The sequence below is a fragment of the Stegodyphus dumicola genome, chromosome X2 (genome assembly GCF_044657685.1).
Source record: "Stegodyphus dumicola isolate Sdum_Otavi_A_Nest chromosome X2, ASM4465768v1".
NCBI classification, from domain to species: domain Eukaryota; kingdom Metazoa; phylum Arthropoda; class Arachnida; order Araneae; family Eresidae; genus Stegodyphus; species Stegodyphus dumicola.
In genome coordinates, this window is record NC_140781.1 from 96,748,189 (window position 1) to 96,774,278 (window position 26,090).

The following is a 26,090-nucleotide window of genomic DNA, read 5'->3' on the forward strand; positions in this document are numbered from 1 at the left end:
TGTAAGTAATATTTTCCAACATTTATAATATTTCTTTACTAAAATTTCCTGTTTAGATATATAAATCATATGAACATAGTTTAGTCATTTTTTATAATGTATGTAGGGATTTTGATGGCTATCTTGCCAGAATTAACATGTGGAAGAAATTTTTTAGGCTGGCTTTCTCTTCTTTTCTCTTTGACCTGTATACCGTAGCTCTTTGTCATGCTTTTAGTGTTTTGTATTAATTTAGAAGTCAAACAACAAAAATCATCATTATATGTTCAAATTTTCACAGGACCAGTTTCGATGGTTTTACCGAACCATTATCCTCGGCTGCAAAAGTGCAGTTGAATGAAATAAGGACCATATAATCCGATCCCTAAAGATCCTTCACCTTCGGACCTGTCAAAAATAAAAACTGTGATCAAATCTTCACAAATTCTTTAAAGCAACTTAAAACATTCGCTTATCCCATCTATTGCGAATTGTGCCAGATTATATGCTGATCCCAAAATTCATAAAAGTGGTATTCTTATCCACCCTATTATATCAAATTTAGATACTGCCTCATATCTGTTAGCTAAATATTTAGTTTCTAGATTTTCAACTCTATTAGACAATAACATTTACACCATAAAAAATTCAATAGTGTTTGTAAAAAAGGTTAAAAACATTTCTCTTAGAAATTTACTCATGGTTTCTTTTGATGTAAAATCATTATTCACCAATGTTCCAGTGAAGGGTGCATTAAGATGTCTAGAAACCAAACTTCACAAATTTCATTTCTCTTGCATTGAAGTTGGTGAGCTAATTTCTCTCACTCTGTTCGAAACAAACGCATCTTTTTTTCCAAAAAAAATTATTACTGGCAAACTGAGGGATTAGCCACGAGAAGCCCCCTCAGTCCCATCCTGGCTGATATCTACATGCATTATTATGAATCAAAATGGTTTCAAACTTTAAACTTCCAGGTATGGTTCCACTACATATGGTTCGACTTTTACCCTGTTTGAAAGTTATAAAGATGATTTAAATAAAATTCTTTCAACAATGAATTCCATTGCTCCTGCTATTCAGTTCACTTTTGAACTTGAGACTTGCAATTCTCTTCCGTTTCTCAACATTCTGGTCACATGTAATGCATCCCACTTCAGTACTACAGTTTACCGTAAACCTTCATCGGTTTACCTTCACCACACTTCAAATCATGTCATTCGACTAAACAAAAGTTAGCTTCATTTTATTCCTAAGTTTTCCGTGCTCTTCAAGTTTGCAGAATAGCAGAATCATTAGCATACAAGTAATGTTTACAGTTCAAGTGTACATCTTTACAAAGTACAAATCTGTTCAAACTAGGTTTTAATAATTCTGTATTATCTGAGACTATTCAAGGTAATCAATGTTGAATATTTTAAGAAAACTGCACTAATTTGTTATTCTGCTTACTTTCAAATACACATTTCTCCATGTTTTATTGATGCTGTAGCATAAGAACATCAGTATCCATATTCATGTTGCAATCAAACTTCATTATCAGGTCACTCAGATAGTACATAGTACTTATCAAGTTAGAATTTTTTGTTGTCTACCAATTCCAGTTTTATTTCCATCTAATGTTTATTGCTTATTAAGTTACCTTTAAAATGCTGATTCTGGTTATTAGGTCACTTCCAAACTCATTATGCGAATAAACTTAATTCATTAACCTAAAATAAATCAGGTTTCTTTTTCCTTAACCGACCCTTCGATGGTTACAAGGTTAAGCAATTCTTTCTTTCCAAATGCGTGTAATATCTGTCAATCATAAATTTGTAATGCAAGCTGTTTATTTGTGCCCACTGTGTAACTGGAATGTGATCTACACTCGTGGATGACCATCAAAAGGTTAAAAAAAATTTCTGTAGTTTGCAGATATGTTTCTAACGCCTTCACAGAAGTCCATCAGTTCAGTTAATATCTTGTGCGTAAATAAAGGAGTTAGCATTTGTTAATCAAGAAGGCAAATAAATGTAAGCTACTCATTTCTCTAAGAAGATACATACATATGTTGTACAATTTCTATTTCAGCTCCTATTTTTATAAGATGTTTATTTCCTGGTATAGGGAAAAATTGTTTTAGGTCTTTTTGAAAGAGGGATGACATGTTGTTTGGGAAAGAAAGGTAATTACTGATGAACTTGAAACATCAGATTGTTGATGAACAATCAAATTGTTATATCAAAGCATTTTCTGAAATGTTTTTGCAGTTACTGTTCATCATCAAATTGTTGGTAAACAGTGATTGCAAAGGCATTTCAGAAAATGCTAACTGAGACAGGTGCACATTCCTTCTGTTGGTCAAAGAATTGTGAATGAGGTAGAAAATTTTGGTAACATTATTTTTCTTCCCAGCACCTGTACCCACAAACTATAGATGTGCTTCTGCCTGCTGTTGAATTTCTATCAAGATTTTAATAATCTGCATTCTGATTCTGCATGATCAGTTTATATTCACATGTATTATGATTGTTATGCTAATATTATAAGCACATGTATGAATATTTATTACATTTACTACAAATATAAATATATTTGTAGTAAATTCTGAACCATAGATAAATTTCAAAAAGGGTAAGTGTATTTTAACCGCTTCCCTTACAAATTTTTTTGAAAAAAATTGCAAAAAATCATCACATTATTTTATTTTATTATTAAATACAACAAAATGAAACAAATCAAAATATGTAGGTTTTAAGTTGAATTTTTAATTTTTTGAAGGTGTAAAAGCATTTATTTTTAATATTAGTGTACTATCCCGAGTTATCTCGAGCAAACGGAAATAGTTAAATTTTAATCTTTGTATGATTGTTTTTGAAACAAGGGACAACACAGAGTGATACCTGACGTTCTACACTGGTATCTGGTCTCTTTTCTTACTGGCTTACTGCTGGAATCTCTTTCATGGGAGCACAGAGTACATTGTCTCGTTGGGTTTGATTTCCCCCCCCCCACACACACTTCATAATCACTATCTGAAAAATCATCGCTTTCGGTATCTTGCATCATCGACATTATTTTATTTTTTTCCCAACGCATGCATCCTTCTTTATACATTACTAATCCACAAGCCAACGTATACTATACAATAGGGAAACACGCGACCAGTCCCTCCAAATGAACCGCGCAACCAGCAAAATTTGGCAAACTGCCAATCAAAGCTGAATATTTCATTTCCTGGAGACCGAGTAAAACCGTGATAAAAGAAATCGTACTAACAAATTCTGCTTCGCCCCAGTTTTCTTAAGATAATAATTAACTGCAATATATACGAACCCGAGATAACTCGGGATAATCAGGCAAGCGGTTAAACACAGATTGGCTTTTTAAGAAAGAATATTCTGAATGGGCTTAAAGCTTATGAAAACAAATGCAAGACTGTGTTCCTGTTGTAAAACTGGAATCAATATAGCAAGCATAAGAGTTTTACTGTGCTTGCCGAGTATAATAATTTTCAGTTTTGTTGGGTTATTTTTATATATTTATAAATACATTTTTATAATCTATGTGTTTACTGTGATAACTGGGCTGCAAATCATAGCATTCCTTCTCATTAATAAAGAGCAACATTTATTATCTAATCGATGTTAAATTAAGATCTTCATGATAGTGTGTATTCTAAATATTGTGATCTTACGGAACATACAGAAATAGTCTTAAAAACTATTTAATGCACATATCAAAATGTCAAAAACATTATTTAGTCAAAAAATCTAAGGAACGGCTGCAATCAACTCCCTGCCCCCCTCTTTTTCTAGCTACGCTTGACTGTCTGGATTTTTCATGTAATCTGGAAGTCTGCAATTCCCAAGCATGCCAGTTAGTATACTTTTATTGTGTAAAGGATGATTGTATGTAGAAACTTCCTGTTTTCAGAAATGTTCTTGTTTTGGTTTAAATTGCTTTTTCAGTATCTGTTAAGGGAAAACTATCATGTTATGAAAATTTGGAAAATGTTCAGAATTTTTATTCAAGTTATTTAAATATTCATAAGAATGGGAAAATAAATAAATGTGCAATAAATTCTGTTTATTTCTAGGTGCCAAGCATTAAAAATTTCTGAAAGGGAAAAATACACCTGTTTGGTGGAATAACAAGCTTTATCCCTAACACCAATCCTCTTAGTGCTGCACCTTTCAGTTCCCCAAGTGTTATTTTTGCTTTGTGGAATTCACTTACTTTAGATGATGCTATAAGAGCTTCAAAAGGTTTTGGATGAAATTTTGTTGTGTTTCAATGTGGTTACCAGTCATTACTCTTATAGATCTAGCAGTGACATGGACAAACTATTTTCAAGCATGTTCGTTGATATTGTGGTAGCAACACACTTTTTTTGTTACAAGACAAAACATGCTTGCCTCTGCCATTTTGGATTAACACCTAATTTTCAGAATCGCATGTGTGACATATCTAAGAAGCATCCCACTTTACTGTGCTATTGACAAGATTTTGAATAAAACCAATAAAAAACAATCATTAGATTTGAATATCAGATATTGGCAATCTGACCAAAATAAAGTTGTAACTCAATTTTTTATGTTTGTTTTTATGGGACATGCAACAGCTGCTAATATTTTTGAAAGTTTTCAAATGGCAGTTAAAAAACAAGGTATAAAAAAACTGCAATAAATAAGTATGGAAGGGCCAGCCATAACTTGGAAGATTTATGAAAATCTTCAAAATGAATTGTAAAATTAATATGCAATTTAATGTATATTTATTGGTAGTTGCGGCTTACATATTTTGAACAGTGCTTTCCGTAAAGGAGCATTCACTACAGGTTGGGATACCTTCTATTTTAGGAGCATTGTACTATCTATGCAGAGATTCTCCAGCGTGTCGAGAAGATTCTTTTAACAGAGAGTGTGCATAAGACTTTGTCATTGAAATTTTGTAACCGAAGGTGGCAAGAGAGTGCACCAGTATGTTTCTGTGCATTTGAAATTAGGGAAGATACAAAAGGTTATCTCAAGCTAGTTGAAAATGGAAAATATGCAAAAATAACTTACAAATCATATGAAATAATAAGAGATGCAATTAAAGACAAATTAATGCCTGTAAAATTCCCCTTTTTTTCATTTGTGTAGCTGGATTGGTCAGAACTTTTTGAAACTGTACCAAAGTGATGAATCACTTATTTATTTATTTATTTTTTTGCTTTTGATTTACACAAATTAGTAAAACAACTTTCACAGCATTTTAAAATGATAAAAGTAGAGTACATGCTAAAAATTAGTTTATCACTAAAATATTTGGTAACTTTGATTTTTCTGGGTATTGTTACTGAATTAAGCAAAATTATGATTTAGGCTGACAAACTCTTGCAAGAACTATTAAAAAGAAATCATGGATAAAGATTACCTTTCTCTTAAATGCAACTCACAAACTTTTATTTTACAGCTAATTGAAAAGGAAAAATGCCAACTTAATTATTCATTAATTCGAAATGGATTCAATGGATCCAATGTATACAGTACAAAAGATAACAGGAAAATGAAAAGTATGTTGATGCATTTTTCCCAAAAAGGTCACATTGCAGAAGAAGAATGCGATAATATTCTTCTGGAATATTCCGATTTTATTGAAAATGTTGTCCAGCCATACATTACAGAATTTAAAACCTGTGATATGAAAAGATGAGATTAGATACATTTTTGCATACATTCCACATACCCATAACTAAAACTACTTCAAGTTATGGGAAACATATAAAATGACTTTTATTCTTTCTCATGGGCAAACCTCTATTGAAAGAAGATTTAATATAAATAAAAATATAGAAACAGAAAGTATTTGGGAAAATTTATACATTGCCCAGTGCATAGTTTATGATTGTGTGAAACATACTGTGAGATCCACAATGTATCAATTGCAGAAGAGATGAGAGTGGCAGCTTCAGCTCATTCACAGTATCAGTTATATTTGGAAGAGCAGGAAAATTAAAAAATATTCAAGATAAAGCAGAATCAGCAGATGAATTGATTTCCTTTAAAGAAACTCTCTTTGAAGGAGAAAGTGCTTGAAAATAAACAAATAAACTTGCTGAAATGGCTGAAGTGACAAAAGACTTTTAAATAAATCTAATGAAGTATTAAAAAACTGTGGAAAAACTCATTAAGAGAACTGGATTCAAACATTAATGAGGAGAAACAAAAACGAAACAAAAGTTTTATTATTCATTAATAACCAAATCTTTTTTTTCTTGTTTCTTTTTTAGAAAATGCTTGTGTAAATATAATAAATATGGTTTATTATTATTTATTTCCTATATTTTTAACTGAAATTTCATCATTAAATCTCGTAATATAGTTTAATTTTGTATTGTTTTTTTCCACCCTCATTGTAAACTAGTTCTGTAAATTGAACTGTTATTTAAAATTAAAAAGCAATTGTTTTCCGGGGTTGAGTAGTGTTAACTGAATTTCTCATATTTTACATTTTCCTTTTAAGATTATGAAGTTGTGGGACAAAAGGATATATGTAATTAAACAGGTGCTTATTCTTTTTCTTAAAATATGCTTGGAAAGCGCTTATTTTTTTTAACTAAAATGTGGCTATTAACCCTGACAGTTATTCTCCTAATTAAACATCGGTTTCAAAAAATGTTCTTCATAGTATTATGGTATATGATATCATGCTGATGATCAATTATAATTTGTAGCAACATTCTGACCCTAGATAGATGTATACTTATGTGTGTCTGCTCTAGCAGCTTGAAAAAGTGGGGTGAAAATGGTAGATATACACTGGTTATCATAAATTAAGAAAAAATCACAAAAATAGCGATAACTCCCTCAAAAATAAGCCAAACCGTGTAAAATTTGAATATGTTACCAAGTAAGAGTAGCTGAGTAAAACTGCAATATGCAAATTAGTGGCAGTGCATTCTGAATACGTCATCTGCGAGGAACATAAAAGCCCATGTTTGAGAGCAAGCCCACATACATGTATTTCACAGTGATAGTGACATCAGAAATCTGAGATAACCAATTCGTTACAATGACCTCCAGACATCATTTGCCTGCAGAACTACGACAGAAAGCCATTGGGAGATTAGAGGCAGGACAAAGTCAAACAGAAGTGGCCAGATTTCTAAATGCGAGTCCTTCTGTGGTTCATAGACTTTGGAGGCAATTTCACACCACAGATTCGGCATCTAGGATGTTCAGCCAAGGACGGCCAACTGCTACGACGAGCGCCAATGACCGATATTTGACATTATGTGCACTCAGGAATAGAACTGCTACTCCGATTCTTCTTAGATCCTCCCTTGCTGTAGCCACCGGAAGGTTCGTGTCAACATCAACTGTGCGTAGAAGGCTTCACGAAGGTGGTCTGTATGTGAGGCGACCAGCAATTTGCGTGCCTTTCACGTCACGCTATAGGAGGGAGCGTTTGCAGTGGGCATGTCCACTGGACGCTTAATCTATGGAGGGCTGTTCTCTTTACGGATAAGTCCAGGTTTAGTCTAGAAAGCGATAGTAAGCAATATTTGATATGGAGAGAACCTGGAACTCGTTATCATCCGTCAAACAATCGTGAAAGAGATGCATACGGAAGAGGCAGTGTCTGTGTTTGGAGTGGCGTCTCTTTGGGTAGACGCTCAGACCTCCATGTCTTTCTAAGGGAAACCGTGAATGCTCAGGTTTATAGAGATGACATCCTTGATGTTTATGTGTTCCCATATGCTGTTGCAATAGGTGATGCTTTCCTGTCATAGGACGACAATGCAAAACCACACAGAGCCTGCATCATAGATGATTATCTTCAACAGGAAACAGTTATGCGCATAGAGTGGCCTGCTTGATCCCCTGACTGGAATCGTATCGAGCACGTTTGGGATGCTTTAGGGAGACGTCTAGCTCCTTTCAATCCACCCCCTCAGACCCTTGCTGCTCTTGCAATTGTTTTGGAAGAGCAATGGCTCTCTCTTCCTATGTAATTGATAGACCGCATAATTGAAAGCATCACACATCGCTCTATGTGCTGTATTGCTTCTAGAGGCGATCATATGCCATATTGAAGGTACTTTTCCTATAGCAAACTGACACCTTCGATTTGTTCATTTTATACATGTGCTAATTTTTATACTACCATATTTGTCTGGTAATTTCTTTTTATGTTATTTGATACTTTACTATGTGTTGTATATTGTGGGTAAGTTTCATTAAATTCTACATGTAACTTTTTCAGTAATCGTGATTTTTGTCATTTTTCTTTTTTTATGATAACCAATGTATATATTGGCTGCAAGAGGAAAAAGTGAGAATAAACTAAAAAAACGCATATTATTTCCATCAATATTTGAATTGTCCACTAGAACAGTTGCTCACTCTGAATCATTCTTATTCACATATTCTAATTCCTTTTAGGTTAATCTTGTTTTACACATAATTATTGTGGGAGCTGCCCAGACGGTGTAGTGGTTAGGGGAGCCTGACTGTGATACCCCGAATGGCCAGGGTTCAAATCCCGGAGAAGGCTTGGATGTAAAAATTGTCTGTCCCTTTATAGGAAGCAATGGTGGCCCACCTATTATGTACCTTCATAATAGGTGGGCCACCATTGCTTCATAATAAAGAGACCACCGACTAGCTTTAGGAGTGGACAATGCCGGCATAGGCAAGTGCCCGCCATTAGAAAAAAAAGTTATTGTGGTTATTCACTGGCAAATTATTTGAAACTAAATGATTCTTTTGTCATATGAAACAGTATCTGACAATCCAAGTGCACGAAAACATTGTGCACTCATTAGCAGTATGAAATTAGTGGTACGAGGTAACACGTATTATGCATCAATGTGCATGTAACCTATTGTCATCAACATGTTATATTTGCTCCCTTCATAAATGCTTTAAAACACATTGTAATGCTTAATGAAGATTATTATTTATAATTTTTGGAAGTTAAATATTTTACTTATTTGTACCAGAAGAGGCTTTTTCATGCAACTTTAGGCCCACCAGCAGCCGAGCGGTAAAATCACTGAACACTGGTAGATTGGTCCAGGGTTCGAATCCCGCGAACGGGCTGGCTGCATGGGTGTTTTCGCGGTTTTCCCCATGTGTAATGTGTATACGAGCCAGTTTTCCTTAGAAAGTCCTCCACGAAGGCATCCCCCTCCCCTTAGGCAGATAGCCCTAGTGTGCTTTGCCATAATTAAATACACCACACCAACACCACACCATCATGCAACTTTAGATAACAGATTATTCCATATACTAGATAGGTTATGGTCCCAAGATTTGGTCAACTGTTTCTTGTTGATTTATTAATGACAATTCATTAATAGAAGGATTTTGTTTCAGGGAATTATTCCTTAGCTCGAGTTCTGCCTCAAATATATGTTGTCAATAAAGAACCTATTCATGATCATGTGATGGCTCTTGTGTCATTATTACCTCAGTGTGAGAATTCTGAAAAGCTTAGCTTGTTAAACCTCTTTGGATTAATTGCTAAATACAAGCCTTCGGTAAGTGTCATAAAATATAAATACAGCAATTAAGAATTTTACTTTTCAATAAATTTTTAAATTTTCACAAAAGTATTATAATTTTTTATGGAATTTTCTTTAGCATGCACTGAGATTTTTTAATACATTTTATTATGTATTTTCTTCATATTTGCAGCACTTATAAACAAAAAGTAATATATGTTTTAAATATTTTTAATAATATATTAAAACTAAAAATTGATTTTCTTCGGGATGGATTTCATGTGTGATATTGACATTGTACTAATAAATATTATTTCTTGTATATATGCCTTTTGTTGTGATAAATATGCATAATTTAATCTATATTATTTTGCCTTATGTTTGGTATGCATGCTTTATGTATTATGAGTATAATTAGCTTTTGTTTGGTGTAAGAAGTTTCAAGTTTTTATAATCATGCAAAGTTTCTTAACATCTGTTGTAGAACTAAACCTCTGAGATAGAAAGAGAACTCTGAGATAACTGGCACCATCTGTATATGGATAATTATTATAATAGTGTTGATAACACTCAAGCCCTTTTGTGAAAAAAAAATTAGGGTATGTAGAACCATTAGAAAAAATAGAAGTTTATCAGAGTGTCTAAAAAAGACAAATCTCAGAAAAGGACACACAATCTGTCGTCATAAAGGGGATAGTTTACTTCAAATCTGGCCATCAAAGAAAGAAGTGGGCCTTATGTCGTCTATACATTTGGCGGAAATGAAAGAGAGTCACAATATTGACAGAACAACACGCCAAAAAATAACTAAAGCAAATGCATTGATTGAGTATAACAATTTTATGAAAGGCGTCGACCATTTAGATCAGTATTTGTCTTACTATTCAATACTACAAAAGGGACAAAACGAGTAACAATGTACATGATAAATTGTGCATTGTTAAATTCCTGTGTCGTCTGTTATTCAATAAAGTAAAATATCTGAAATTTTTATATAAAGTAGCTTTGCATTGGGTTACTGATTTGGTATGAACCGAAGATAACAATCAAGAGCCAGGACTATCCACTTTCAGGAAAAGGCCACCGAAATAAGATCCACCAGGAGGATTGTTGATGGATATGAAAAAGCACATTCTAGAAAAAAATTGTTGGAACCGGAAAGAAAAAATTTGTGCAAAGATAATGTCGAGTGTGTGGATCTCAAAAAGTGCGAAGTGAAACTTGTGTTTATATGTAAATTTTGTGGCATACCTCTTCATAGAGATAAATGTTTTGAGCACTATCACACTATAAAGCATTATTAGTGTTATTTACTCCATTAAGTTATTTGTTTAATGAAACATTTTGGTAATAAATAACATTGACGAAAATTATAAATTTTTCCTTTTTTTGTACTTTCAACTCTATATTTTATATTCATTTATGCAAAAAGTGCTTATCTTTCATAATAACGATGAAGAATATATTCTAAATTGAGAAAATCAGTTTCATAAAGAAAATTCAAAGTAGTTTTCAATTTATAGTGATTTTACGTAATGACAAAATTTGTGAGGATTTTTCAAAAAATCGCCCGCTCCCACCATAACGCACTGACGCGAAGCGCCCAACAACAATGTGTTAAAGAGGGACTCTCATCATTTTATGTAGTATAGGTGTATAGTATAAGAATAGAAGCACCACGAAGAAATCGGTGAAACGGAATGGAATTTATGGGGATTATTAATGGAATGGAATATAAAGCAGGGTCTGATAAGCATATAAGTAAAGGGTTGTTGAGGAGCCACATGAGTATTGTATTTTCATCACTGTATTAGAAATGGTCCAGTAGGAACTGCTAAACCTTATCAACATCAGCAAAGAAATATCTTTCAATGGAAGATATTTCTTTGCTCATGTTGATAAGATTTAGCGGTTCCTATATTAATTTAAAATAAATATCTTTTAATGGAAGCAAATGGTGTAAGCATATAATATGAAAAAATAATGAATGACCAGCTAAATACTGAGGCAATGACTTTCATCTATATTGCTCATCACACAAATGGCCTGACATGGCCTTTTAAGGAGAGATTCTCATCATTTTAATGTAGTATAGATGTATAGTATAAAAACAGAAGCACCATGAAGAAATCAGTGAAATAGAATGGAATTTATGAAGGAATATAAAGCAGGGTCTGATTAGCTTATCAGTAAAGGGTTGATGAGGAACCACATGAGTATTGTATTTTCATCATTGTATTAGATATGGTCTAGTAGAAACTCCTAAACCTTATCAATATCAGCAAAGTAAACTCCAGGGTTCTAATGGCGATAAATTAGCTGGATGTACAAAAGAGAATTTTTGTACTGTGATACTGCCATTTGTAGGAGACATTCCATCACAGTGATACTGGTATGAAGACATGCCATGACAGTGGATTTAAGAAAACCAAGAGTTGAAATTCCAGCAATGGATTATGAAATATAACACAATGGAATGATAAATATTGTACCCAGATGGCAATAATGAACCTTGCAGCTACATCTTGAGTTTTAGCGCTTTGCTGCAAATATGGCATTGTCTGCTTCCACAGTTCAGCAGCATTTGCTATAGTTCTTGTATTTTAGAGCATCATACTGATGAATGACAGGCATGGTGGTCTGGAGTGCCATTGATTATCAAAGGTTATCCAGCTGCTATGAATCATGTTTCTTTGCAGCAATGTCATATATATTTTTTCTGTATGAAAATAAGATCATTCAGCCTCTGTTAAACATCATTTAATCTGCATTATTAGATACGTTTCTATATTACAGTTACTTGTTTTACATTGCAGAGAGATACGTGAGAATTCCCTTTTTAATGGGAATAAAAAGGCCCATGCATACTCCTTTTAAAAATTAGATGATTTTAGTAGTCCTACTCAACTGAGTAACATAGTCATGCCCATTTTAAGAATTCGTTGATTTAAGGTATTTGAAGCTGCATCACTTCTGTTAAGTGCTGAATTTATAAGCACCTCAGAAGTATTCCTAGTATTCTCAAATTCATTAACATCTTCAACTTAACTGCTTTCATTCTAATAGCTGTTTTTACTGTGGAATCTTGACAATTTTTTCCTTTTAGAAGCAAATGTCTAAAGAAGTGTGTCTTGCATATTTTCCAAAATTGTGTAATTTTAGAAAAAGTCTCTTTTAGTCCTGTTTATTATTCATTGTGAACAGAAAACTATATGGATAATATAGAGGTATTGAGAGAAGAAAATTTATTGCTGTAGATGTGTGTATCAGGTTTAGTCCTGATACACAGGCAAAGGTGAAAGTTTATTAATTGGTCTTTTGAAGACACCAGTTTTAGTTTTGAATGTAGCTACGCGAACTAATCCGTCCTTGCCCGGATGGACATCGATGATCCATCCTATAGGCCAAGCTAAAGGTGGAGATTTATTTTCAATGACAAGAACCACTGTGTCTACCTTCAAGTTGGGTTTGGTGTGCTGCCACTTGGATCTCTGCTAAAGAGAAGTCAAGTATTCCCTTTTCGAGTGATTCGAAAATCCGCATCGTAGATTCTGTTCGAGTTCCCCCCTAGAACTCCTTGTGCAAACAGACTGATGTGTCTCTGGAAAGGAAGTCAACATATCACCTGTAATAAAATGAGAAGGGGTTAAAACATTAATAGAGTCAATATCGGAATCGTTCACATAAGTAAGTGGAGGTGAATTCAAAATAGTCTCAATCTGGGTAAATAGCGTCGACAATTCTTCGTAGGTTAAAAGTCTCTTTCAATACTCTTCTGAGATGAAATTTCGCTGAGCGAATGCCAGCTTCCTATATTTCTCTGAACTGGGGTGAAGCAGGTGGTATAAAATGAAATTCAATTGATGACTTAATTAGTTCTCTGGAAACCGATTCTGCTGCATACAAGGAAGGCCAAATCTGATTTAGTTCTTGTAGTTTTCGGCATACTCCCACAAAATTGGTACCGTTGTCACTGTAAATGTGCCGTGGTGCACTGCGACGTGAAATGAAATGTCTAAGTGCAGCGATAAACGAGTCTGCCGTCAGGTTACTGACTGCTTCTATATGCACAGCTTTAGTCGACAAGCAAGCAAACAGAGCTATATAAACTTTCGTTGTTTTAGAACCACAACCCTTATTAAATTTGATGGTAATAAGACCAGCGTAATCCACACCAGATGCGAAAAAAGGTTGTTTCAAAGGTCACACGATGTTCAGGTAAGTCACCCATCAATTGCGGAGTTGAAGCAGCTTTAAATCGATGACATATTAAACAATGGTTGACACAACTGCGTATCAGTTTCTTTCCTCCAATTATCCAATAAGATTGCCTGATGAAGTGGGATAATAAAGAAGGACCAGCATGAAGGTAAGTAATATGAAGTTCTTTCACTAGTAATTCGCTAAATTTATGTCGAGAAGGAAGTATGACAGGATGTGTTTGATGTTGAATGCTAAAGATGAATTTCGAAGACATCCTCCCACCCATAACAGACCGTCTTTATCTACGAATGGATATAGAGTACGTAGTTGGCTCTTCTTGGGTAAAGGTTTCTCTTCCTTAATACATTGCAAATCATCTTCGAAATAATGATTCTGAATTCAATGAATAATGAACTTTTCTGCTACTCGAATCTCTAGACATGTTAGCGGCATAAGGCAGCTGGAGTTAATACCACTACGCGAAATGTTCTGAGTAACATGATGCTTCTTGCAATTAGTAGTAAATCTTTGGCAGTAAGCCAGAATACGAACAATTTTGCAATGAGAAGAATAATGCTCGAACAAATTAGCTAATAAATCATTCAATTCATGTATATGAGAAATAAAAATAGGATCAGATCTTAGGTCGGCTTTTACTTCAGTATCATCTTCAGATCTTAATTTATATTTAGGCCATTTTTCCTCTTCCTGACGCAACCATGGTGGACCATTCCATCACAAAGTACCGTTTGGTAGGAGTTGAGGTTCAATACCATGAGAAGCAGTGTCTGCAGGATTTTGTTTAGAGGAAACATGATTTCAATGTTTAATAGGTATCACTTCTATGATTTGAGATGTTCTGTTTGCAACAAAAGTTTTTCACTTATGTGGATGAGCGGATAGCCAATACAGAACTACCTTGGAATCCGTCCACGCATAGATTTCGAAATTAAACTTCTTTAAAATGTTCAATAGAGATTGCATTAATCTGGTCAACAAATATGCAGCACAGAGTTCTAATCGAGGAATGGATACTTGCTTTATAGGTGCGACTTTAGTCTTTGATACCAAAAGATTAACCTTAACCGTACCATTGCATTTTTTGCGAGAGTAAATGGTTGCTGCATAGGCCTGTGAAGATGCATCACAAAATCCATGTAGTTGGATAACAATGTCCATTGTAAGTGTGACACATCTCGGAATTTCACAATTATTGATTTGACTGAATGTCTCTTGAAATTTAAACCAATCATCTGAGATATGCAGGGGAACAACTGAATCCCAGTCGCCTTTAACTAACCATAGCTTTTGATAGAATATTTTAATCAATATAGCACAAGGAGATACGAGACCTAAAGGATCGAAAATGCGAGCAGATTCTGCCAATATGGGTCTCTTTGTTATAGGTTCATTGATGTGCAGTGTAGCTTTAAAACTGAAGGTATCAGTAGTTGAATTCCAAAATGGTCCTAAGACTTTTGAACTCGAATTAGGAGATATCTCGAAATCGGAATTCAGTGAACAATGTTCCTTAAATTCAGTTAAGAATTCTACAGAATTTGAATTCCACTTCCTCAAAGGAAAACCACGTGCATGTAAAATTGAAGATATTTTCTTGCAGACAGATACTGCATCATCAACTGTATTTGCACCCGACAATAAGTCGTCCATATACATATCCTCTTGCAATATACGAGATACATCTGATTCCTCTTTAGAATCTCTTAGAAGCTACCTGCTTCAGACATCGAGTTGCTAAAAATGAAGCAAAGGAAAGACCATACGTAACTGTTTTCAACTTGTACGTGCGCATTTCATCACTGGAATTGTATCGCCAAAGTATCAATTGATAATTCTGATCCTCAGGGGATACCATCACCTGACGATACATCTTCTCCACATCGGCTGTGAAAACAATTTTAGGAAATCAAAAATTAATCAAAATCTCAAAAATATCTCTTTGTGATTTCGAACCTACCCCTAAAAGAGAATTCAATGATATACCATTTTCAGATTTACAGGATGCATCAAAAGCTACTCTTAATTTTGTCGTTGTACTAGAAGGTTTAATGACCGCATGATGAGGAAGATAAAACTTTTCTGTATCCGATTTGTTAGATAAATCATCATTAATCACAGTCATATGTCCTAACTGTTCATATTCATGCATAAAATCTTTATACTGCTTTTCAAATTCTGGATTATCTTTGAATTTTCGTTCCATGGAACGCAACCTAGAAATTGCTGCTGGCTTTGAATCACCCAACTTCAAATGCGATTTATAGAATGGAAGTTTTACAACAAATCGCCCATCTGAATTAACGTAATGAGTGTTTTGAAAATGTGATTCACAAAATTGTTCCTCAGGTGTCAGAAATTCCTTCTTTCCAACATCGTCAATATCCTCCATTTCCCAGAGGCGCTTAAGTTCGCAATCAATATCTATATTATCTTCTAACTTTATGAAGTGTGAATTTGCTGTTTTGGGACCTTCCATATTATTTCTGACCTTCCCAGCAATCACCCAACCGAAAATTGTATTTTGAGCTACCGGCTCATTTTTCGAACTCTATATTTAGCCACATCTTAAAATGGAGAAAAAATAATCAGCTCCTGAAATCAAATCAATTTCTTTGGGTTGAGCAAAATTCGGATCCACTAAAGGAATAGATTTAATGTATTCTATATGCTTTACATTAATGACTTGTTCCGGCAATGGCAAAGTTAACCTATCCAAAATGTATGCGTTAACATCAATTACTTCATTATTTAACTTTGACTGAATTTTAAAATCAACAGAGCCACGAGTTTGGGAAGCTGGCACTCCGCCAATTCCACGCAAACGTTCCCTTGATTCGTTCTTTTTAATCCTAATCTTCGAACAGCTTGTTCAGAAATAAATGAACTTTCACTTCCGGAATCCAGTAATAATTTAATTTCGATAGTTTGCCGCTGGAAGAATATGCGAGTACGAGAACCGTAGGCAAAATCGCCGAGTTGCAATTTTGAATCGTATTACTGACAACTACCTGACCTTGACCCTCGCATGATTATTTGAAATTCTCTCTGGAGTGCTTTCGCTTTCATTTGGCGCTGTTAAAAGCTGTACGTTGTTAGCTTTAATATCTTCATGCAACAAACTATTATGCGTTTTTGAATTACACAAATTACACTTTAACTGTGAATTACAGTTTTTTTTATTAGATGTGAATTTAAACATAAAAAACACAATCCTTGTTTTCTCACAATGTTCTTTCTAGCAGTAACATCCAAATTCTTAAATTTAACATATTTATACAAAGCATGAAGTCCACTACATTTTGAACATTTAGTATTACTAAATGTAGAATTCTGTAACGTTTTAGAACTAACATTACTATTTTTATGAACGACTTTAGCTTCTGCTACTTTATTTATGATAATTTCGAGAGAAGAACACCTTAAATTTAAAAATTCAAAAAATGATTCCAGTGTAGGGAAATCATCTTCTGCTGTTTTCTGTGCCCATAACTTTCGAGTTTCTGAATCTACCTTTTGAAGCAACATAAATATTAACCATGGATCCGTAGAAGTTGCTTTGTCACCAAGAGCTTTCAAAACTCTGTTAACTTCATTGGAAGTATCAGCTAACTGCCGAAAATTAACATTATCAACCTGTGAAATACATTTTTGATCCAGAAATGTTTTAATTAACAATTGTACAATTTGTTTCTTTTTATCGTACCTAGTGAGCAATTTTGCCCATGCTTCTTCATAATTATTTGATAACGGAATATGTTTAATTATAGAAGCTGGTTCATCAGCAAGTGATCCGATCAAATACTGAAATTTCTGTATATTCGATAAAGAAGTATTATGCACTGTTGCAACAAATAAATCTTTAAAATTCATCCAGTCATTAAAGTTACCCGAAAAAAATAGGAATATTTGACTTCGGTAACTTGAAGTTACTAATATTAGAATTTCTGAAACATTTGGCACATTAGCCACATTCAATAAATCTAACAAATTTTGATACTGAAGTTTCAAACTAAAATACTTCGATTTAAAATCTTCAATGTCTGATTGTTCTTCTGGTAATTGGGTATTAAATTTATCAAAATCTGAATAAATCCTTTCCAAGCACTCCAGATGCAAAATTACTTCATTTTTAGATAAATCGGAAGTAACACTATTCTGAAGCCTTGTGAAGGCCGCTTTTGCCTTACTGTTGTATCTCTCAATAGAATTCTAAAAGGTAAAAAAATATCTCTTAACTTTTCTTTCACCCGGGAGCCGAGCTTGTTCCATTCCAAATTCTTATTCGATGAAATATCTAAATAAATCCAAGCTTTTGCATAAAGACTGACACTTCTGTATAAATAAAGATATTAAATTTAGATACAATTATTAGGTTACATGAATATTGTGCGCTCTCCTTCTAACAGTCATTCGAGTTCGGGTTCAGAGTTCTAACTACGTTCTTATGTAGGATTATTTTCGAGTTTAGATGTAATGGTGCTGATAGTTTGGAGTTTAGATGTGGTGGGGTTGATGATTTGGAGTTTAGATGTAACATCACCACGCAATCAAATTATAGTAGCTTGTTCCATAATAAGTACTCGAAGTATTCAAGTTCAAAATGAAAATCAATACAAAATAGATATAAAACTTCAAGAATCAAATTCAGATGTAAATCGAAATAAAAAGCACTTATCTGTTTTGAACTGCTGTCGAATCCCCAATCTCGCCGCTTTGTCTCCAAAAATTGTTTACGTTCCTGTGTTAGAATGGCACTGAAATGGATGACGTAGTTTTGATTTTAAATATCCTTAATAAATTCAACGACTCTCTGTCTATTTAAACCAAACTGAATACATTTAATAATAAAAAATTCATACGTAAACATTTAGTAATAATTCAGCAATACAGATAAGCATTAAGATAAGAATTACAACCGTTACAGGTCAGCTACGCTTTTAGCGACCGAATTCTACGAACGACAAATCTCAAAAGCGTGTTGCCAACGCAGGGCAACAAAAAGGTGGAAATTAATTTGATAGGCTTGGAAGTAAACAGGTTGACTATGCATGTTAAGCCATGATTATGTTTAAGCTGTTACCATTTCTTATTTTATTTTTTAGAAATTTTTAAGTAATTTTATAAATTTTTAATATAAATGTCACCATTCTTGATACTAAAAATCATAATATTAGATTGACAATATTGTATTAAAAATTATTTATTATATATGTCAACAGTTATATATTACCCTGCTTAACTGAACTTCATTTGCTGGAAATCCAGCTTAACTGACAGTTGAAGAACAACACTCACTGAGCCAATAAGATTTGTTAGAAAGGAACAGAGTTATGTGTTCTCGTCTTCCTACTGTTGTTCCATTTATTTCTTTTGCTTCTCCTATCGTTTTTGCACTTTCTTTTACATTTGCTCTTTTATGTGCATATTCTTTAATGTTTCTGCATTCTGTTTTATGTTCACATGGATTACTTTCACCCGTTATAATGTTGTTACCTTCCTATTGTAACTTTTTGTTAATGTTCTTTCATAATGTTTCATTCAACATTAACAAATTCAACATTTTGTTAATGTTGCTTTAAGCTTAATTTAGATAAAATTCTCTGTTTTGGCATTAGTCCTGTAATCTTTCTTTGAAACATTTATGCTGGAGGTGACTTAATTTCAGCTGAAATAGGAGAGTTGTAATATTCTAATAAATTTAAATATGGGTCCTTTTTGTCAGCTACAACTTTTTCTAACATCTCTTTGATAGTCTGAATGCCTTTCAACCACATCATTTCATAGTAAGTACTTTAAACGTGGAAGTTTTGGTTTCAACTTCCTGGCGAATTCTTTAAATTTCCTGCAGTTGTATCGTGGATCATTTTCTGAATGAACTATTTTCAAAATACGGTTCCTTATAAAATGTAATTTCTGTTGTTTTATCACAGCTGCACTATATAAATCTTCCTAAGATAAAATTTTAATTTACTTTCTAAAATAATGTGTAACTATTGTAGAGTCCCAGCCTTGAAAGTGAAAGAGATCTATTTGAAGTATTTCTCATGGACCACCAGATATTTTCTTAGATATCATCAGTTCTTTATGATTAGCTTTTTAAAAACTCAAACATGTTGTACAAGTAAGAACTAAATCTTTATTCTTCTCTTTCTTCTGGCTCTGGAGTCATTGATTCATATCTGGCCCTCAAGTTTTAGTTAATTTTCTTAGAACTTGTAATTCTTCATGTTTTTCGTTTCAGGTTAAAAAAGATGTTCATCTTACTGTTGGACTTCTTGTAGCCATTCCAGCATTGGCTTTAATCTCTCCCTCAAAGAAATTAGATCCTTTATAAGTAAATGATAATAATAGTACATCAGCTATGAAGAGTTCTTTCCCTGGTTTATATTTTCTCTCAGACTGATATGGCTGTAATATTATATTTTTTATAATCTTGCTGGACATTTATTTAATTGTTTCTTAAAACTTTGAATGTTTTCTTTGATTCTAAAGGTTTATGATCCCTTTCAACAGTAAAAAAAATTGCCAAACACATACTGGTGTTATATTTTACAAGCAAGTATGACAGTAAAGTTTCCATTTCATTATTCTGTATATCTGTTAATGCTTTAGATGTTCTCTCCCCCTGGTCATAGGTAAATTATTCTGCAGTGTAAATTATTCTGCATAATGTCAATGTCATAGGTAATTTATTCTGCAGTAAGACTAACCCTAGTCCTTCTTCAGCTGCATCTACAGGTAATAAATACAACAGGAATATTTGATTTGCTGAAGGGTTAGGATACCTCAGGATTCCCACACCCATACTCTTAAAAACCTGTCCTGAGAGGGGAAGGTACTGGAAAAAGCACAGAAAAGACAGCTAAATTTAATCAAAATAAATGTAGAGCTAAGCTGAACTGAATGAAGTTAAATACGAGGGGCATATGTTTTATGAAGATGGTTTAAAACCACATAAAGACAAAATTAAGGCTTTGCTAGATATAAAAGAACCAAAAAATGGCAAAGAATTGGAAACCTTCTTAGAAAAGATAACGTATATTTCTAGATCCAAATTTAATGTATCAGAATTAATCATGTTTAAGAAATTTATTTAAAAAAAGGGGGAATGCAGTGGATGAAAATAACATGAATTGGAACACAATGCATGAAAAAGCTCTTAGAAGGCTGAAAGAAGTCTTAAGAAATAAACTAGTTTTATACTGTTATGACACAAATATTCTTTTTGTATTTATTACCTGTAGATGCAGCTGAAAAAGGACTAGGAGTGGTCTTACTGCAGAATAATTTACCTATTACATATGCATCTAAAGCATTAACAGATACACAGAATAATGAAAAGGAAACTTTACCGTCATATTTGCTTGTAAAATATAACACCAGTATGTTTTTGGCAATTTTTTTACTGTTGAAAGGGATCATAAACCTTTGGAATCAAAGAAAACATTCAAAGTTTTAAGAAACAATTGAATAAATGTCCAGCAAAATTATAAAAAATGCATATAATATTACAGCCATACCAGTCTGAGATAAAATATAAACCAGGGATCTTCATAGCTGATGTACTATCATTATCATTTACCGATAAAGCATCCGATTTCTTTGAGGGAGAGATTAAAGCCAATTGTAAGTCCAATGGTAAGATGGACCTCTTTTTTTTAACTGCAAACAGAAAACATGAATAATTACAAGTTCTAAGAGATGCCAGACTCTGTCTGTCTTTAATAGAAACTCTTTCTGTTAATCAATCGAAGAACCTTCTTACAATGTCAAAAATGAGACAGGTTGCTGTTGCAGTTTCTGCACACAAAACTGAATTCCAGTTATGACTCGGTAACAAAAGTCGACCTATTAACAGTGCTGAATGAAGAATTCATTGCCAAACTTGCTGAGCAGAATGTTTGCTGTGCACGTCGTATTAAAATAAGAAGGGATTATCAGTTAATTGATACTAAACATGTTATTTTGACCTTTAACACTCCTGAACTTTTAAATCTTTGTATTTATCATCACTATTCCTATATTATCAGACAAGCTTCCTAAATATCCCAAACCATGGTGAAACTGTGACTGTCAGGTTGCTCATAGACAGCAAAGAAAACTCGGGGGGAATTTTTTATAGGTACCCCATGCTTAACAATCTCATCTCCTTTAAAAAGGCAGAAGGAGATGCTTGGAGAATGTGGTGCCAAAGAGGGAGAGATACTTGGATCACTTATGTGTCATCCATTACATCTTCCACACCAAGCAAGTGTGTTTGGGAAAAAGTTTAAAAATGTCTCCGGTCTCAAAGAATGAAATGGAAGGATGGAAAAGGAAAAGGATGCCTTAACATATAGCAGCAGAGAAGATACTGCTAATATCATAGGTGAGACGTATAGTGCTGTGTCAAATAGTATTAATTTTTCCCCAGCATTCCTCTCCGCTAAGTTTTGTTCATTCATCCGTCAATTGTAATTCTTCCAATACAGAAGCATATAACACTGATTTCATTATGCTGGAGATGAAGAGAATTTTGTCACTAAAATCTAAGGTGAATTCTGGTCATGATGGCATTTGCTATATCATGCTGGAGTTTTTATTCAGTAAATCATTGAAATCTCTTCTCATTCTGTACAACATAATATTGGAAGGAGCATTTTCCCCCTAATGCTTTGCAAAATGCTGTAGTGATCCCCATAGCCAAACCTGGAAAAAGATCCAAGGAATCCATCAAACTATCATTCTATCACTCTCACTAGTTGCCTATGCAGATTTCTGGTGAAAATTGTAAATGGTCAGCTTGTTCAAGAAAATGGTTACCTTTCCCTAAGACAAAGTGGATTTTGGAAAGCCCAATTGACAACTGATAATGTGCTTCTGCTTGAGACTTTACTTGAGTGAGTAATGCCTTTCTCAAGAGCAACCATTTAATGCCATTTTTTTTTTTTTTTTTTTTTTTTTTTTTTTTTTATATATATATATATGGAAAAAGCATATGACAAGAATAGTGGTATGTAATTGAAACCTTCCAGTTTTCATTCACAATTTCATGAAAATCAGGGTGTTTCAAGTAAAAACGGGTTCTCTGCTGTCTAAGTTCTTTTACTAAGAGAGTGCCACAAGGCTGTGTGCTGAGTGTAACCCTTTTTAGTGTTAAAATAAATGCAAATCTGAAGCAACTTCCTCAAACCATATCTGTTACTTTATATGTTGACGACTTTCAGATAAGCTGGGAGACAGCAAGGTGCAGACATGCAGTGTATTGAGAGACATCTGCAGATTGCCATTATCAGGATAGTTATGTGATTGAATAGAAACCTATTCAAGTTCTCTAATCAGAAACTGTCCATTTCTGCCGTAAAAGAAATCTTCCTAGAAGGCTCACCAGTTCCAGTAGTGACAGAAGTTAAATTTCTAGGTGTAATATTTGATATGAAATTCACCTATATATAATATAAAATACCTAAAGAAAAAATGTTTGAAAGTATTAAACATCTTGCAAATACTATCAAATACCTCTTCAGGTGCAGATTAAACTTCCATGCTCTGAATTTACAAAGCTCTTATTTGCTCCTAACTCGATTATGGAACAGTAGTCTATCCCGGCCTTCTGTACTGCAGAAGCTTGATCCAGTTCACAATCAAGCCCTGAGAATTTGTTCAGGAGCTTTCAGAACATCTCCTCTGCAGAGTTTGTGTGTGGAGTGCTTCGAGCCACCCATCCAGCTGAGGCGTGAGCTATTGTCTGTTCAATATTACTTCAAAATTCTGTCACATCCTGGTCATCCAGCCAACCTCAGAGTGTTTGATAACTGTTTTTTTTCTGTTTTACAAAGTTCGTCATTCTTGTATGCCTGTTTTTAGATTACCCATGCGATAATGTATACAAGAACATGGCTTGGAAAAAGTGAAAGTCTTAAGTGGTAAAGTATTTAAAATTACCTCCTTGAAAAGATGCAGACATTCAGCTTCTCAACATATTTTCCAACTTAGCTAAATAACACCAGTGATGTCATGTACAAGCAGATTTCCTGTGAACATATACAGGCTTTCAATGACTATATTGCAGTATATACCCAGGAAAGTCCCAGGATCTTGTCGGCTCGGCTACCAGGATCAGAGCAGATTTTCTATGAACATAGACAGGTTTTTAATGACTATGTTGCAGTATATACCCAGGAAAGTCCTAGGATCACGTCGGCTCGGCCTTCACGTATGAGAATACTGTTGTTTGAGGGAAACTTCATCTCACTTGCACCATCTTTGCCGTGAAGATCATTGCTCTACTTTTAGCTCTATCCTTCATATTAATAAACAACACAGGAAAAATTTTATTACTTACACGAACTCACTAAATGTGCTAAAAGCTCTCAAATTATATACGAATAATACAAATCGGGTAATCATGGAACTGCTGAAACTTCAAGACCAAAGGTTACCAAATTCTTTATTCTTGGAGACCAAGTCATGTCTGTATAAAAAGGAATTTTCTGGCAGACATCGCAACTAAATATGCCTGTGGATCATCCAGCTGACCTAACCCCTATTCAGATACTATCACACTGATCGCGAGAAAAATTCTGATGACATGGAAGAGACTCTGGGATGTGCAGTTGACAAATAAATTAAGAAGTGTAAAACCTAAAATAGAACATAATGCGTCTTAAACCAAAAGGAGCAGTTTCTTCTGACTCGACTAAGAATTGGCCATTCATGTCTGACACACAGGTACTTGTTAGACGAACCTGAACTAGTATGTGCTGAATGTAATACTGTTTTAACCTTTAACACATTTTAATTGATTGTTCAGTTTTTAATTGCTTTTGAAATTTATATTTTAATAATTGTAAGATTTCAGCAAGAGATTTAGTTGATGAAAAGCTGCATTCTAACATTTTTAACTTTTTAAAGACTATAAAGCTTTACCACTTTATTAGAGTGCCCTGACTTTACCACTTCCTTTGACTGTCTGAATTTAATTTGTGTTTTGGAAAGTCTAACTAGATTCTAGTTATAATGATATTTTCAAAATGAATAACATCATGGTTTGAAGATAAGTAAAATTTATCCCGTGACTGTAGAGACAAGTACAAATACAAATAGACTGAGTTTTTCTATTTGTATTTCATGGTGTTTTATAGCCTAGTTTTGTAAAAGAATTTTGTGTGTCTGATTTTGATGCAGTTTTGTTGTTTTACTTTTATTGTTATTTTATACCTATATGCAACTGTGTTAAATTTCTACTTGTGAATATTTACTGAATGATATATTGGTCTTTCTTATTTTAAATTTTGAAAATACACAGCATTTGTTTGGCTCAGTATAACCACGATAGGTTTTTGTGTCAAAAAACTCCAACCAACCATCCAGTACCTTTTTAATCTTAAATCCTTTCCTTTTCTGCGCTCTTTCCAGTACCTTCTTGATATCTTAAATCCTGTTCTTTTCTGACTTTTTCCTCAAATAAATCACATATACATCTGGGAATTTCTGGAGTCAAAAGGCTTCATTTATATGTAAAAAACACTTAACATTTGACCTTTGAGATGAAATTTTCTCAAAACTGGTATGTCACAATGTTCTTTCATTGTGTTTTGGCTAAGATCATAAGGTTTAAACTATCCTTTTTTTCTTGCTTGAGCTAAATAATTCAGAAACTCTGTTGGTGTATAAACTTTCTTCATATACCATCTTTTCCCATTCTTCACAATTCTTTTTTTTTTTTTTTTTAATTTTTTTAATTTTTTTTTTATGGGGTTAATAAACTAAGCAGAATTTTCTTTAAAGCTCTGTTTTACAAACTGGTTCCTACCTTCTGGTTTTGATTTAATATGGTAATATAACCATTTAAACGCCCAATAACCTTAAACAATGCCTAATAATCATTTAAAGATTCTGGTAACTTTTTACTAGACTTCGGGTTTACTGTACCTATCCTGTGCACCAGATTTTTGTTATGTAAACAAATTTAAAATTGATGAAACATTTTTGTGATATGCTACTGCTAGAAACTGTATTACCTTTAGATGTCTCACAAAAAAAAGGACATTTTCTAACTGTTTTGGAATTATTATAATTATGTAAATTTATTTTTTGTTAAGTCAAACATTTCCTTCTTAAATTTACTTGTTCAAAATTTGGCAGTGCCGATACATTAGGCACCAGTATCTAACTTATAACATGTCAATATTTAAATTTTATAATTAATTTTTAATAAAAAATTTTTTAAAATCTTTCTTGTCTTCTTTTTGTTAATCAATTCTTATCTTCTGTAGATGTGTTCATTATTATGTGACTGATGTTCTCAGTTGTCCTTTACAGTGCTATTATTTTTATCTGTGCTCATTTAACTAAGTATTTTTCCTTTTTAGAAAGTAGATAAATCTTATACATAGGACAGTTATAGCATTTGTGGATTTTATGAAGC

General features: G+C 33.5%; 1 protein-coding gene across 6 annotated transcripts in view; it reads left to right on the plus strand.

Moving 5' to 3' along the window:
* The window catches only part of melt (ventricular zone expressed PH domain-containing protein melted), a 210,095-nt gene that overhangs the window by 76,054 nt on the left and 107,951 nt on the right, over window positions 1–26,090 (plus strand). For all 6 annotated transcript variants that reach the window (XM_085809519.1, XM_085809517.1, XM_085809518.1 and 3 more), the window contains one exon: window positions 9,330–9,493. In XM_085809519.1, the coding sequence (XP_085665645.1) occupies window positions 9,330–9,493 (164 nt within the window). The remainder of the gene's footprint in view (window positions 1–9,329; window positions 9,494–26,090) is intronic.